Source organism: Elephantulus edwardii, unplaced genomic scaffold, assembly GCF_000299155.1.
Source record: "Elephantulus edwardii isolate Elephantulus edwardi_28Jun2011 unplaced genomic scaffold, EleEdw1.0 scaffold00004, whole genome shotgun sequence".
Taxonomy (NCBI): Eukaryota; Metazoa; Chordata; class Mammalia; order Macroscelidea; family Macroscelididae; genus Elephantulus; species Elephantulus edwardii.
In genome coordinates, this window is record NW_006399754.1 from 35,833,694 (window position 1) to 35,850,324 (window position 16,631).

The 16,631-nt window shown below is 48.5% G+C and overlaps 1 protein-coding gene across 1 annotated transcript in view; it reads right to left on the reverse strand.

Annotated features, from left to right (window-relative positions):
- Positions 1 to 1,049: 1,049 nt before the first annotated feature.
- N4BP2L1 (NEDD4 binding protein 2-like 1) overlaps positions 1,050 to 16,631 on the reverse strand; it is a 26,842-nt gene continuing 11,260 nt past the window's right edge. The window contains exons 2-5 of the mRNA XM_006879636.1: positions 5,733 to 5,860; positions 5,374 to 5,462; positions 2,084 to 2,160; positions 1,050 to 1,299 (exon numbers count right to left, since the gene is read on the reverse strand). Of these exons, the coding sequence (XP_006879698.1) occupies positions 1,050 to 1,299; positions 2,084 to 2,160; positions 5,374 to 5,462; positions 5,733 to 5,860 (544 nt within the window). The remainder of the gene's footprint in view (positions 1,300 to 2,083; positions 2,161 to 5,373; positions 5,463 to 5,732; positions 5,861 to 16,631) is intronic.

Sequence of the window (16,631 nt, forward strand, 5' to 3'; positions counted from 1 at the left end):
GTGCCTGGAGGAGGACATCGTGTCGGGAAAGGAGAGGCTCGGGGGGAAGGAAGACCCTCAACAGGACAGACAGGCGGTGCTGAGCAGCGGCTCGGACTCGGAGCTTGTGCAGGCAGGGCAGGGGCGGGAGGGTTTGGTTCTGCTGCGCACGGGGTCGCTGAAAGGCAGTACTGAACCAAAGCAGCTACTTTTGGAGGGAACTGTGACTGAACCCAGCAGGACGGAATGAGCGCCAGCAGGTCCCCCTTCCCACAGAGAGGAACCCACCCCCCTAACGGGGCAGAGCCTGGTGTCCTGGCAAAGTCAGGGGCCAGGCCATGCGCACTGAGGGCGAGGCCGAGGCACCCGGGCAGACACCCAGGACAGGGCTTCCCGGTCTGGTGGTGCCGTTCCTAACACTGCAGGCTCTTCTGAACAGCCTGACAAGCACCCCGGTGCTCGGGGCTGAGCGCGTGGCCCTAACGAGGGTTCAGCCCCACAAGCTGCCTTTCTTAAAGCTTCGCAGCACTGAAGTCCTAACGGGCAGCCCCGGTGGGCTCAAGGGTCGCAGTGAGGGACTGAGTTTGGAGGCTTCTTTTTCTTTCTTTGGTTCATTCAGGGGGTTAAACTGGACTCACTGGCATAGGGCTTTACATGCTGGGCTGCCAGGCTAAAGGTTGGAGGTTCAGTCCTGCTGTGACTCAGAAGGGGGGCGGGCAGTTCTGATAACTCGGTGGAGCAGATCAGACCGCAGTGGGCCAAACTTCAGACAGGCCCACCTTCAGAAAACAGCCGTTTTGAAAGGAATAATTCAAAGATGTAAAACAAAACCAGGAGTAACTGACTTGATTCTCTGCCTGTGCAGAATCAGGGTCAGCGTCTGGCTGTCCCTGAAGGAAAGGCTGGCTGGTCCCTGGGTGGAGCGGCCCCAGTCCTGGGGCGTGTGGACACCCTGCCCACGGCCACTCCAGTGTCCTCTGCTGGCACGCTGGGCTTCACCATCCACCCCAGGACCAGAGCACAGAGAATAAACACAAATCCTGCTGTGAAAGCTGACGCGAGAACGGGCACTAGTGTCCATGGTGGCTCCTCCGGCTAAAGGCACCGTCCCCGACCAGGCCATGTGCCCTGCGGCCGGGACACGGGGCTGGGCTGGGCCGGGGGCCAGCGTGTGCGGGGGACGAGCCACCTGGCCTATCCAGTTCCCAGGAGGCCCTGCCCGGCTTCTGGGCGTGCAGGACGCTGTGGAAAGTGACCCCATGTTCGTACCGCTGCTTCATGCGCTGGATCTTATCTCTGGGGACCCCATGAACATTCTTCCTACAAGAGGGAGAAAGGCAGGGCGGGTCAGGGACGCGATGGGCACAATCGCTGCATTTACGCGCTGCCCAACGGTGCACCTCCTGCTCACGCGGCCCCAGCCCACCCAAAGTGCTGCTTCCAGAAACCTCATCCGGGTTTAAGAGAGCACCCAGGGGGCTGCTGTGTCCTGTTAACACCGGCTAGCCAGGCGCCCCATCTGTGGAGGTCACGGCCATCACGGGCCCTCCTGCTCCACCAGGCCGGGTGAGGGTGTGGCTAGGGAGGGCTCCCACTGAGGGACAGGTCAGCCTGCAGGCTAATGGCGACCTGGACTGTGCGTGGGGTGCTGAACCCACCCCAGGGACACCAGCAGCCTCGCATCTGGAAAGTCAGCGTGGAGCAAGGAAACTGCACTTTCTAAGTACAAACCCAAGTGCTGGTGTCGCCTTAATGCAGGCAGGGCCTGAGCGCAGGAGCCACAGGCTGTCCAGCACCAGGGTCTGCCTGACCCCCTGACTGCAGACACCCCACTGGCAGGACAACCTCACCCACATGGCAGTGCTTCTCAACGTCCATCAGGGAAGCATGGCCAGGAGGGTCCGTGCGTCCCTGGAAGGACGAGTCAGCCCAGGGCTGACCCAGCACAAACCACCCTGTCTGCGGCTAGATGACTGGTTCTGCGAGAGTTCCCATTTTCCGGCCTAAAAGTCTGCCGTGTCCACTTCCAGCCTGCAGGCCCTTGCCTGGCCTGAAAACTCAGAGGGCGCAGCACGGGCGACAAGGCTGGAGGGCAAAGCCGTACCTGGCCAGCTCCGCGACGTTGAACTTCCACCGCGTGTCGGGTTCACGGAACAGAACTTCATAGTTGTGTTCAAGTGCCTGGTTTTCCAAAAGCACATAAAACACTGAAGACAGGGACAGACATTTGGGACAGTCCACATTATCAGTTCACCTCTACAAGTCTTTAAAATAAAAAAAACCCTTCTTATTTTCTTTTTTGACCAGTAAATTTAATGCCTAATTTGTCTTATAGAGTCATTTCCTTGTCATACCCGGCTGCTCCCAGATTAAGTACAATTCTCAGAGATCAACCATGGGCAATTTTATCAAATTTATGGGAGAACAGAGAGGCATCTTTCTTCTTTGGCCATTTGTAAAATCTGTGACAAAATTGCTAAATCTTGGGGGGAGGGTAATCCCCATCTTAAAACCACACAACATTGGAGCTTACTCGGCAAAGCAGCTCTGTCGTCAGCACACGTTGTTAGGTTCTATCCAGTCAAGCACAGCCCACAGCGACCTGTGAACAGCAGCTCTGAACCCTGGCCCCGCCTGGGCCTTCTCCCCGCTAACACACTGACCTGTACCGTGTCACCCCATCTGAGCACCGTGCTTTTTAGTCTCTCTCTGCTCAAATCTACAACAGCAACGCAAAAGCTTAAACGGGAACTGCGGGGACAGTGAATTTATTATGTTCGCATCTTTTGAAAAGAGGGAGAGAAGAATGTATCGACACCACTGAATGGATACGCAGACACCTGAAATGCTCCGTGTTCTAATCTGGATGTTCTCAATGACAACAAATGAAATAAATTTTATATATACACATATAAATGAAAAGGCAGCTGGCTAAACGTGTGTCAGAGAGGATGAGGATGGCACAGGACAGGGCAGAGTTCACGTCTGCTGTTGACAGGGTCACTCTGCGTCATGTGAACAGCAACAAGCCAGCTCAGCAGCCTGTGTGCAGGAGTTGTTGTTGTGTACCGTCCAGTCAGAACTGACCCTCCAGCGGGTTTTCAGAGGCAGTTAGTCACATGGGAGGAGACTGCCCAGCCTTCTCCAGGGGGGCATCTGGTGGGTTTGAACTGTGTGCCTTCAGGACAGCAGGGCAGCTCTTCACCACTAGGCCACCCTTCCGCAGGTCTGGGCTGTGAACAACGGCTTGTGAGGCTCTCTGGGGTGATGCTGCCGGGGCTCCTCCGGCCACTTCTGTGCTGTCCTCGGGCCTGGCACTGGATGGCGAGACTGGCGGGGACTGAGCGAGGAACCAGCATCCTGTCCATGCATCAGAGTTGTTAGTTTAGAACGGCTGCACTTTACATAGAAGCGGCCTGCATTCTTCACACCCATACACTTGGGCGCTGTCATCTCAACACGAACCTCCCTGGTAACATTCCATTTCCATTGTGAGCTAGGGAGCTCTGGTGGCCTAGTGGCAAGAAGCTGCGCTGCAATCCTGGTGGCACGCAGTTCGAATCCACCAGCTGCTCTGTGGAAGAAGGATGGGCAGTCTCCTCCCATGCCATGAACGGCCTCTGAAGACCCGCCGGAGGGTCAGCTGAGAGTTGTTTCCGCCTCAATGGTACACAACCACCACCACACTGTGATCTGGGTGGAAGGTGGCAGAGCACATCAACAGAAAGGCCAAGACATGGAAGGAAAACAAAAACAACAAGAAATGGTCCTTCTGACTAGGAAGACTCGACCATGGCATTTAGAAAAGACCTCGCTTCTGTGGGCTGGTCGGTCACTGTGGGTGGCTGAGAAAGAGGGGGCCTGTGGGAAGCTAACAAGTCAGAGGACTCCCCTCAGATGAGCATGTGGTAGGGAGAAAAGGGGATCTCCTGTAGAAGACTGTGTGTGATGAGACAGGGACCTCATCTTAGTTAACTCCGCGTGGGTGAGGACAGGGCACCCCTGAAGGGCTGTGTGGGTGAGGACAGGGGACCCCCTGAATGTGTGGGTGAGGACAGGGGACCCCTGGAGGACTGTGTGGGTGAGGACAGGGGACCCCTGAATGGCTGTGGGTGAGGACAGGGGACCCTTGACAATGTGTCATGAAGTCCTCTTTGCAGACTTTGTCTGTGACGTTCCTCACTGAACTGCTCAGGGCCCCCCCTTTCTTTTCTCACTTGGGTTCTCTACCCAGAAAGGGTACCCCCCTTCGACAGGTTCCTCAGAGGTCCACCAAATGGACGTATGGACATGTGACACAAAACAGCCACACAGGTGCCACTGTGCCCAGACGGGAAGGATCCCGTAGGCAGGTGGGCCCCATGTCACCCACTTCCCAGCTAACTAGGTGGGGCTGTGTGGCAGGCAGGTGCTGCTATCTTCTGGGTCCTTCCCCTTGCATGATTCTGGATTCTCCCCATCTCCTGCCAAAATTGTGGGAGCCCTGGTGGCACAGGATTTAAGCAGCAGACTGCTAACACTAAGATCAGCCATGTTAGAAGAACGCCGTGCCCTCCAGGCCTCGGATCCCCGGGGCTGCTCCCCGCCCTGCTGGGTGCCCACGAGTCAGGATCTTCTCCTGACAAGGGGTGGGGTGGATCTCAACACCGGCTTAACCCTGACTGTTCTGAGACTGAGAATTTCTGTTGTGCTGGAGCTTCTGCAGTGTCAGCCACAGCCTGTGGCTAGTAGCCAGCCCCCGACCCCCCAAGGCAGAACCCACTTCCTGGGCTGACATCAGTGGGGGCTGCTTGGTAACACCTCCACCCACAAGGGAAACTGACCAGGACAGACACGCTGCCAAATGCTCGGACCAAGACTAATCATAAACCCGGCCTGACAGTGAAGCATTCAGCAAAATGAAGGCTGGCAGTTCAAACCATCCATCAGCCCTTCAAGTCCTGCAGGGCGCCCCTCGGTCCTGTGGGGTCGCTATGAGTCACCTTGCTGGCAGCAGGCTTGGGTAGCATTTTCAAAGGAGCCCTGACTGCACAGGGGTTGAACACTGAGGTCAGCTGTTCAGGCCCACCGAGTGGCTCTGTGGGAGGAAGTCCCTTGTGCAGACTGAGTGTGGGGCCCCAGGCAGCTCTGCTCCGGCACTTGGGGTCACTGAGTCAGAACCAGCATCAACATTTAACCGGTAGACCCTGCGGTGAAATGTCCCCTCATGGACTTTGAGCCACAGGCTAAGCAAAGCCACCCCCAAATAAAACAATCTCCCTGGTCTCCTGAGAAAGCAGCTGCTAACGAAACAGGAAGAGCTCCTGGAAGGTCAGGAAAAGAGGAAAAAACAATGTTTCCACTTTCTTCACAAAATGTCCCCAAAGGAAACGTTCAGATGGATGCTTCTCCTACCATGGCTGCATAGGGCTTCATCTCCCAGGCGTGCAGGTTGGTGTTATCAATAATTATGGGGGAGATGCCATTCCTCATTGCTTTTCTGGCTGCAACACAACATTACACAACAGTGAACAACACGTGACACTCGGAGCAGGCAGCCGGAGCCCCGGGTTGTTTGCCACATGGGCGTCTCTCCCGCCTGGTCCAGACCCCAGGGCACCCCGTCTCTCCTGAATCAAGGAGGTGGCTATACTCGCTGAGGGAGGGGGAGGGACTCTGATCACACGCTTCTTCCTGTAAAGCTATGCTTTCTGCAGCCGTTACCACCTCAAATGCACAAAAGGGCACCCTGAGTGTGGGGAGGGCTCCATCACCTCGTTTCTGGTTCCACTTGTGCGCCTCCTCCAGGAAGTCCGGGTTGAACTCATAAGTTCCGTCTTCCTGGAAGAAGAAGTCATCGGTGCTGAAGATCAGGGCTCTGGGGAACTCCCGCTGCAGCTGCCTGTGAAGGGGTGGCGAGAAGGGCCTTTAGGGACGCTGTCTTCCACGGGTGGCATGCCAGTCTACACTCACAGCCACCTTGTGGGACAGCGGGCAGAGCTGCCCACCGGGTTCCACAGCTGTCACTGTCACAGAGCAGACTGCTGCGTCTTTCTCCTGTGGGACAGCTGGGGGGTTTGAACTGTCGACCTTTACGTCAGCAGCCACAGGTCCCCACCTCTGTCATTCAGCCGTCTGACGGCGTGCACAGGAGCTGCACTGCTGTCTGAAGGCGTGCTTCTCCTGCTCTTGGAATCCACCAGCAGTTCAGAGGAGGCAAGCCAGCAATCTATTCCCGTGAGATTAACAGCCAGAACCCAGTCAAGGGTCAGCGGGGAGGGGACCAACTTGATGGCAGTGAGTTTGTGGTGTTTATATTTTTAATTCTGACAATGCCAGGCTTTGTGCTGTTGACATTCTGTTATAGAAAGTCCCCTGTCATGGCTCACAGCTCCCAGGTGCCCTGGAGGACAAAGAAGATTGTCCACAGGGTTTCTGAGGCTGTTATGACATGTGCAAGGAGCTGGAGTCAGAAAATCAAAAGGGCCAGACTCGCTCGGAATTTCTTAAGATAAAGGAATTAAAGAACAAATTCAAGCCATGAGTCGCAATACTTAATGCTGCTATGAGCAGAATATTTTTAAGATACTAAAACATGGGGAGCTCTGGTGGCCTAGTGGCAAGAAGCTGCACTGCAATCCCAGAGGAACACGGTTCGAATCCACCAGATGCTCTGCCGGAGAAGGAGGCGCAATATCCTCCTGTACCAGTCAGATCTGATTTGACGGTACACGCACACAAAATGATAAAAAAAAAAGATACTAAAACATAAAAAAAATTCAGGAAGCATTACAAGAAGATGGAAGAAGTATACTGAGTCACTGCACCAAAAAGAAGTGGCTGACACAGAAGAATTTTAAGAAATAACATATGATCAAGAGGCAATGGTGATGAAGGAAGAAGTTCAAGCTTCTCTGAAGAAACTGGCAATAAAAATAAGGCCCCAGGAATTGATAGACTATCAATTGACATATTTCAACAAACAGATGCTGCCCTGGACGTGCTCACCAGGTTGTGCCAAGAAATTGGGAGGACAGCCAGCTAGCTGGCCAACTGACTGGAAGAGATCAATGTTTGTTCCCATTCCCAAAAAAGGTAACCCAACAGAGTGTAGAAATTATCAAACAATATCACTAATATTACACAAAAGAAAAATCTTGCTGAAGATTATAAAAAAATGACTGGAAAAGTATACATTGACAGAGAACTACAAGCGGGGTTTAGAAGAGGCTATAGCACTAGCAATATTATTGCCAATGTCAGGTGAATCTTGGCAGAAAACAAGGAGTACCAGAGTAATGTCTATCTGTGTTTCATTGACTATGGAAGGCATTTGACTGTGTGGATCACAACAAATTGTGGCTGACCCTCAGGAAAACGGGAATCTCAGAACACTTGATTGTGCTTATGCAAAACCTATACTCAGACCAGGAAGCAGTCCTCAGAACAGAGCAGGGAAACACTGCATGGTCCAAAAGCAGGAAAGTAGAGTTTCAGAGATGCATCCTGTCTCCATACCTTTTCAATCTCTATGCAGAACAGATCATTCAGGAGACTGGACTTTATGAGGAGGAGTGTGGCATCAGGATTGGAGGAGAACTCATCAACAACCTGCATTATGCAGATGATGCAACCTTGCTTGCTGAAACTGAGGAAGACCTGACATGCTTGCTGTCAACGACTGTAGTCTTCAATATGGATTGAAGCTCAACATCAAGAAAACAAAGATTCTCACCACTGGGCCAATTGGCAGCACCATGATGGATGGAGAAGAGATTGAGGTTGTTAACAATTACAGATTGCTTGGCTCCCCAATCAACACTCTTGGTACCAGCAGTTAGGAAATCAAAAGACGAATTGCACTGGGAAAATGCTGTCAGGGACCTCTCCAGAGTACTGAGAAGCAATGATGTCAGTCTAGAGATCAAGGTGCACCTGATCCAGGCCATGGTCTTCACAGTTACTTGTTATGTGTTAAGGAGCTGGATAATGACTAAGGATAACAGAAGAATTGATGCCTTTGAGTTGTGGTACTGGAGAAGAGTCTTGAAGATACCATGGACCACAAAAAACCCAAAAAAGGTCTGTCTTGGCCAGGGTGAAATCAAGTTTCTCCTTGGAGGCTAGGATTTTGAAGCTCTGTATCACATGCTTTGGGCACGTGGCCAGCAGAGACTGATCCCTTGGAGAAGAACATCATGCGTGGAAGGGTGGAGGGACAGCACAGGAGAGGAAGACCCTGGAGGAGAGGGAGCGATACAGTGACTGGAGCAATGGGGGTGGGTGTGACTGAGTCAGTAAGACTGGCTCAGGACAGGGCAGGCTTCAGAGCTGTTATGCATGGGGTCACTATGGGTTGCAAGTGACTCAGCACATAACAGTCTCTATAGCAGCAGGCGGTCTCATCCTTCTCCCTCAAAGCAGCTGGTGGGTTCGAACCAAAGAACTCACTCTGCCTCACGGCTCTCTCTGCTACAGAATAAATACCCAGCCCCACAGCTGCTGTCATCTAGTCAATCCCAGCTCACAGAGAGCTTGTACAGCAGGGCTGAACTGACCCACGTGATTTCCGAGGACATCAGTGGGCAGAGCATAAGGTATCAGGCTGCTAAGCAAAAGACTGGTGGTTTGAATCCAGTAGCAGCCACTCCCCAAGAAACACCTGAGGCCTCCTTCTGTCAGGTCCACCCCACCCATGGGCCCTGGTCACGCTCCATTGGGTTTTGGATGCTGTGAACATTTACAGGGCTGCCCGTCTTTCTCGTGTGGATTGACTGGTGCAGGGCTGCCTGTCTTTCTCGTGTGGAGTGGCTGCTGGATTCAAACTACCAACCTCTGGCTTTGCAGCAGAGCCATCAGGGCTCTTGGACTTTAACAGAGTGATGCACATTTCTCTAGTGGGAAGCAGCAGAGGGCACAGGTGGGACCTTCTGTGCTCAGCCTTGAAGGAATGGCCAGCAGATCAGAATCTGATGAGGATGTCCCTGTTGCCCCCAAATCCAGCCGTGCCTGGGAGCATGGCCCCAGGCTCAGCCCTGAGGTTATATAACGAAGTGATGTGGCCCTTCCATCCACAGCCTCTCATTTTGTGATGAATCACTGTCCTAAGGAGACAGGATTAGGGTGGGATATGAACCTCTCCCTAGAAGAGGGAGATAAATGCACTCTCTCTCTTGGAACTCTCCTCCCTTCGGACACAACATTCAGCTGCGCCTCACCTGACAACCTGCAGGATCCTGGCCCATGGTCTCTGCATCACTGGCCTCCTCACCTACAGCCACCCGAGTCAGTTCCCTGATGGTCTGGGTTTCAGTGAGACCTTCCAGTTAACCACAGACCCCAAAGAACATAGAGAAGTGGAAGAAATGATGGCATGGTACAGTGGCCCTAAGCTTGGGGACACTGTTGACTTCCACCTTCCAGTAAGTGTTGTTAGGTGCCCTTGAGCTATTAGTCCCGTAAGACTCATAGCAACCCTCTGGACAAAAGATGACCCATGAAACCTGTGCTGACCTCTGACATACTCAGTCAGCCCACTGCTGCAGTCACCGTGTCAACCACTTGGTTGAAGGCCTTCCTCTCTTTGCTGACCCTGCACCCTTCCAAGTACAATGTCCCTCTCCAAGGAATAGACAGCTTGTCCTAGCAACACGCCCAAAGTATATGAGACGAAGCTTCACCAGCATTGCCTCCAGGATCCGGTGGATGCTGTTTTGTTTCAATTTGGTTAGTTTTCTTTTAAGAGGAAAAAAGTGTATTTAGTGCAACACAAAACAACTTCAAAGAGAAGCTATATCCTTATTCCGACTTGGCTGGAAGAGTAGATTTCACACTGGGTTGGTATGGCTTGTGTCAGGTGGATCTGGCAGAAAGCAGAGAATGCCAGAAAGGTTTTATGTTTCATTGACTATGCAAAGGCACACGGCTGTGTGCATCACAACTAAAGCCAGCCTTGCAGAAAAATGGGAAGCCCAGAACGCTCAACGGTGTTCTGTACATAGACCAAGAAGCAGCTTTGGAAGAGAACAAATTGCTTAACATCAGGAAGGATGTGTGTCAGGGCTATATCCTCTCCCCACACCTAATCAGTCTGCATACTGCGAAAATTATTCAAGAAGCTGGGCTCTATGAAGAGGAGTGTGGCATCAGGATGCTGAAAAAAAAACTGATCAATAACCTGTGTTAACAGATGACACAACCTCACTTGCTGAGAGTGACGAAGCCTTGGAACACCTATCAAAGAAGGTCAAAGACACAACCTTCAATTATGGATCACATCTCACCCTCGAGGAAATAAAGGTCCTCACCACTGGAGAGTGGGAAGACTTCAGCTGTTAAAAAGTTGATTTTCCTTGGATCCATAATCCATGCTTTGGAAGGAGCAGTAAAAAAAAAACAACAACAAAGGATACATTGCATTGACCAACTTTGCTGCAAGGACCTCATTCATTAAGATACTAAACAGCAAAGACCTGACTTGAAGACCTAAGGCGTGCTTGCCCTAAGCCACACATGCAAAACGTGGATCATTAAAAGGAAGACTGAAACTGTGATTTTGGCAAAGACAATGGAATAAAGCAGGACTGCCAAAACAAACAAATTTAACCTGGAAGAAGTGCACCCTGAGTGCTTCTCTGAAGCAAGGTTGGTGAAGGTCTTTGGACATGTCAGAAGGAGCCAGTCCTGGGAGAGGCCATCATGCTTACATGAGTAGAGGGTCAGTGAAAGTGAGAAAGATTCTCAAAAAGAGTGATTGATACCATCCCTGTCGGAAGCACAGGGGGATTGTGAGAGCAGAGCAGGATGGACAGGTTTTTTTTCCTGGAGGGCATTACCCAATGCGTCAGGTCACAAGCATAAGAAGTGAGTAAGTAGCACCTAACAGCACTAGAAACTGGGAGTCCCAAGGGTCACTTCCTCCCTTGCTAAAGAATAGTCATAATGACAAAGGAAACAAACCACAAAATAAGGTCAGTTTACCCCCATTCAGCATGAAGCAGCCAGAGAGTCTGCACCCTACTCCCAAATGGGAAACCCATAAATAGAAAGACAATATCTTTGTTAAGGAAAAAAAACACAACTAATCACCATTTGGACTATGCCCACCATTACTCTGTCTTTTCTGGTCTCCACCAGATCTTTCTCATTTCCTTTACCCACTCCCTCCACCCACCAAATTAATCCTGTGACTTCATCCCTACCCACCTTCACCCCTTACCACTTGGATCCCCATACATGTTTTTTACAGTTAAAAAAAAATTAACAACTTCCTCTCTTTACATGACACAGTGCTAAAATGCTTGGGATGGGTTCACAAAATAACACTGGACAGTAAACAAGTATGAATAGATGAAGCTAAGGCCTATGTTAAAAAGATCTGCCAAGAGCTGCTGCCATGTCCTCAGCAGCCATGGATGGCTATTACCTAGGAAGACTGAATTTTCACCACCTTCAAAAAAGAGTGAACAGAGTTGAGCGCAACCCACTGGGAGCAGCAACCTGCCAGGAGAAGTGACCTGCCAGGCGTGAGCAGAACAACTGGAATTTGAGTGAGGTACTTTGTGGGGTACACTGCTGTTTGCTGGGCCCTTTGGGACCCCTTAAGCTTAAGCAGGATTCCTGGTTTTCCATTCACGTCCCTTTATGTGTGTCTGCCTGTGTGCCCCCCATTCCTGCATCTGTACATGTGCCCTTGCTGTGTGCATATGCACATGTGCCTGCCCTGCATATGTCTGTACACATCTGCCCTGCTGTGTCTCCCCACTCCGCCTTGTATCTCCTCACATCCAGTCAATTAACTGCTTTTAGACTGGAGTGACTTAGACTGACCTCACTGCAACAGTTGTCTGACAGAGAGGCTTCATTCACAGGCCTTTTGTCGCACAAACTGAAGCTAATCGTCCCTTGGGTCAGAAGTTCAGAGAGAAACACAAGCAGGGTAGCTGCCCCACCTGTTTCTGGAGAAGTGACTTCAGATCAAGAGCCTGCTATTACCTCAGGCATGAAAAACTCTACCATAGCAATGTCACATAAGAAGCAGGCTACCTCATACACTACATAAGCCCAAAGCAAGATGTAACCCCCCAAAAAAGTGACACAGTATCAATGGATTTAAGTCTGATGGAACTTTCTGACAAAGAATTTAAAAGAACAATGATTGAATATTATCAGTGGGTAAAAGACAAACTTGAAGAATTACAGGACACTGAAAGCAAAAACCAGGAGGAGCTTAAAAATAAATGCAAAACAATGCAGATGAAACAAATGAGGCATTAGAGGCACTGGAAAAACAAGAAACCACAATCCAAAATATGAGGCCCAATGTTTCAGAAGCTGTCAACATGATGGAGGGACAGAGAAACAGAGTTGAAGAGATGGGACACAGAAGCAGTGAAATAGAAAATAGAATTGTCACCACTGATCTGCTGGAACAAAAAGCAGAATCAAAAAGGAAGGAAAAAGAAAACCCAAAAATATTGTGGGACACCATCAAGAGAAATAACATGCACCATTGGAATCCCCAAAGAGGAAGAAGCAAGTAAAGGCACAGAAAAAGTTGTAGAAGAATTACTAGAAGAAAATTTCCCAGGAATAATGAAGAATGAGAAATATATATTCAAGAAGCTGAGGAAACACCATATAGAATAGACCCCAAAAGAAAAACACCAAGGCACATCATAGTCAAATTTGCCAGAACGAAAGATAAGGAGAGAATTCTGAAAGCAGCAAGGGGAAAACAAAGAGTAACCTATAAAGGAGAACAGATAAGATTAAATGCCAATTTCTCAGCAGAAACCATGCAAGCAAGAAGACAATGGAATGACGTTTATCAAACACTCAAAGAACACAGATGTCAACCAAGAATATTGTACCCAGTGAAACTGTCCATCAAATATGAAGGAGAGATCAAGATATTCCCAGAAAAACAGAACCTAAGGGAGTTTGTAAAAACAAGACCAGTGTTGCAGGAAACACTGAGAGATGTCCTTCTTACAGAGGTGCCACAGAAAACAGGATGGACCAAAGTAACTAGCAACAACACCAAAAACAACTCAACAAAATGATAGCAGTAAAACCTTTTCTAACAGTTATCACACTGAATGTGAATGGTTTAAATGCACTGAAGAGGAAAAGAGTAGCAGATTGGATAAAAAAACCAAAATCCATCAATATGCTGTCTACAAGAGACATACTTAAAAAGTGAAGATAAAGAAAGACTAAAAATAAAAGGGGGAAAAAATACCAAGCAAATGGCAACCAGAAAAAAGCAGGAGTAGCAATATTAATCTCTGATAAAATAAATTTTAATGCAAAAACCATCACAAAGAACAAGGAAGGTCATTACATAATGATTAAAGGCTCAATAGAACAAAAAGACAACACAGTAATAAATATCTATGCACTAAATGATAGAGCTACAAAATACATAAAACAAACATTAACAAAACTGAAAAAGGATATAGACAACACCATTATAGTAGTTGAAGACTTCAATACACCACTCTCAAGAAAAGATAGAACTAAGAGGAAGAAACTCAGCAAAGACACTGAAGAATTTAACCACACAATAACCCAACTTGATGAAAGTTATACAAGTGTTCAGGTCTTTCATTGATAGGGTCGCTATGAGTCATCTACAACTCTATGGCACCTACCAACAACAAAAATAACAACAACAAAAACATAGAGAGAGCTCAGTTGGCCTAGTGGATAGAAAGTTATGTTACCAAGCCAAAGATGGGTGGTTTTAATCTGTGGCCATCAGGCCTGGTTTTAATTCTTTTTAGTCAAAAGTTCTAAGTGGTATAGCACTGGTCTGTCCATTTGCTGCACAGAGGTAACTTGTGGCTGCTGTGATGTTAAACACTGTGACACGGATGTGTCAAATGTGATAATGGCTACCCATGGTGGACAGTGTTTGGTGGAGCTCCCTGATTAAAACAAGCTTGGAAGCAGGAGTGGCATCCACTTCCAAAACAGCTTGCCTCCAGAAACTTGGATAAACGATAAAGATTTATTTAAGTGTTCAGGTATGTCATTGACAAGATCGCTATGAGTCATCTACAACTCGATGGCACTTAACAACAACAACACACCCCAAAAATGTGCAGTATACTTTCTTCTCCAATGTACATGGAATGTTCTCGAGAATAGATTATATTTTAGGTCAAAAGGTAAGCATCAATAAATGAAAAAAATACAGAAATAATACAAAGCATCTTCTCAGACCACAATGCTACAAAATTAGAAATTAATAACAAGATGATAAAGGAGAAAAAAAGGATACATTTGGAAGCTAAACAACACCTTGCTTGAACATGAGTGGGTACTGGAAGAAATAAAAAAATGAAATTAAAAATTTTCTTGAAACAAATGGCAATGAAAACACAACTTACCAAAACTCTGGGAAACAGCCAAAGCAGTAATCAGAGGTCAATTTATACTAATAAGAAAACTCATCAAAAGGCAAGAAAAAATGACCACTGACTCTCTAACCCAACATCTTCAAATTGAAAAAGAACAGTGAGAAAACCTGACACCCTCCAAGAAACCTAAAAATTGGGGCTGAAGGGAGCTCTGGTGGCCTAGTGGCAATAAGCTGTACTGCAATCGCAGAGGTACACAGTTCAAATCCACCTGATGCTTTGCTGGACAAGGAGGGGCCATCTCCTCCTGTACCATTAAGATCCAATTTGATGGTACACACACAAAAATTAATTAATTAAAGAAAAGAATTTAAAAATATTGGGGCAGAAATAAATTAAATAGAAAACAGAAAAACAACTGGAGCCATCCACAAAACTACAAGATGGTTCTTCAAAAAGTCCATAAAATCAACAAACCACTAGAAAAACTAACAAAGGAAAAGACACAAATAACCTGAATAAAAGATGAAACGGGCAATGTCACAACAGAAACAACTAAAATAAAAAGGCTAACAATGGAATATTATGGAAAAACTACACTCCAACAAATATGAAAACCTAGAGGAAATGGACAAATACTTGTTGTTGTTGTTATGTGCCGTTGAGTCGCTTGCGACTCATAGCGACCCTATGTACAACAGCCCTAACCTCCGCTCTGTCCTGTGCCAATCGCACTGTCTCTGACACTCCCATCCCAATTATCCCAGCCACTGAATCAATCCACCTCATAGAAGGCCTTCCTCTCCTGCACTGTCCCTCCACCCTCCCAAGCATGATGTCCCTCTCCAAGGACCGGTCTCTCCTCACAACATGTCCAAAGTATGTTAGACGGAGCCTCAGAATCCTTGCCTCTAAGGAGCCACACGGTTTAACCCTTTCCAGGACAAATCTGTTTGTTTTCCTAGCAGTCCATGGTATTCTCAATACTCTTCTCCAGCACCACAGCTCAAAGGCATCAATTCTCCTTCTATGCTCCTTGGTCATTGTCCAACTCTCTGATGCATAACAGGTGATTGCGAAGACCATAGCCTGTATCAGATGCACCTTAGTCTCCAGAGAGACACCATTGCTATTCAGTACTTTGAAGAGGTCCCTAACAGCAGACTTTCCCATACCAATGCACCTTTTAATTTCCTGGCTGCTGATGCCAAGACTGTTGACTATGGAGCCAAGCAAACTAAAGCTGTGTACAATCTCAATCTCTTCACCATCCATCCTGATGCTGCCAATTGGTCCAGTGGTGAGAATCTTTGTCTTCATGACATTGAGCCTCAATCCATATTGTAGGCTGCAGTCCTTGACACTCTGCAGCAGGCGCTTCAGGTCCTCTTCAGTTTCAGCAAGCAGGGTTGTGTCATCCACATAACGCAGGTTGTTGATAAATCGTCCACCAATCTTGACCCCACATTTCTCCCCATAGAGCCCAGCCTCCCAGATAATCTGTTCTGCATATAGGTTGAAAAGGTATGGAGATAGGATACATCCTTGGCTTACACCCTTCCCAATTTTGAACCATGCAGTGTTCCCTTGCTCAGTTCTGACGACTGTCTCCTGGTCCAAGTATAAGTTTTGCATTAAAACAATCAAGTGTTCTGGGATTCCCATTCTTCTCAGAGTCAGCCATAGTTTGTTATGATCTACACAGTCAAATGCCTTTGCAGTTATCTTTCAGAAACTAATAGAGACATGTCTGTGACAACATTCTTCCCCAGACTTGAGGGCATTAAAGGCAGCATAGATGATGAAGAAAGGAATTAGAAGCTAAATACTTTTCCTCTTATGATGGTGATAGTGGTAAAGAGATTCAACAGATACCCTGTCTTCATTTAATAGGAATTTAATTACACGGTCTCTTGGCATGTAGAACACCTTCAAAAAGAAGAACACCCGAGTGCTAAGAGCTCCAGGCTGTGTGTGCGCCTCTCCAGTCCCAAGGTTCTCCACACAAATGGACATAAGGACCTCAGTGATGTGGTGGGTCCCCACTCTGTGGGCTGTCAGGTGCCAGCAAGTCAACTTTAACTCAGTAACCCCACGCAGAGCGGAGGGAATCCCTGCTGTTACTTACAAAGACCCCCACATAGAGGAGGGAGCCCTGCTCTCCTCACAGAGACCCCCACGCAGGGAAGGGAGCCCCTGATGTCCTCACAGAGACCCCCACGCAGGGGAGGGAGCCCTGATGTCCTCACAGAGACCCCCACGCAGGGGAGGAAGCCCTGATGTCCTCACAGAGACCCCCACGCAGGG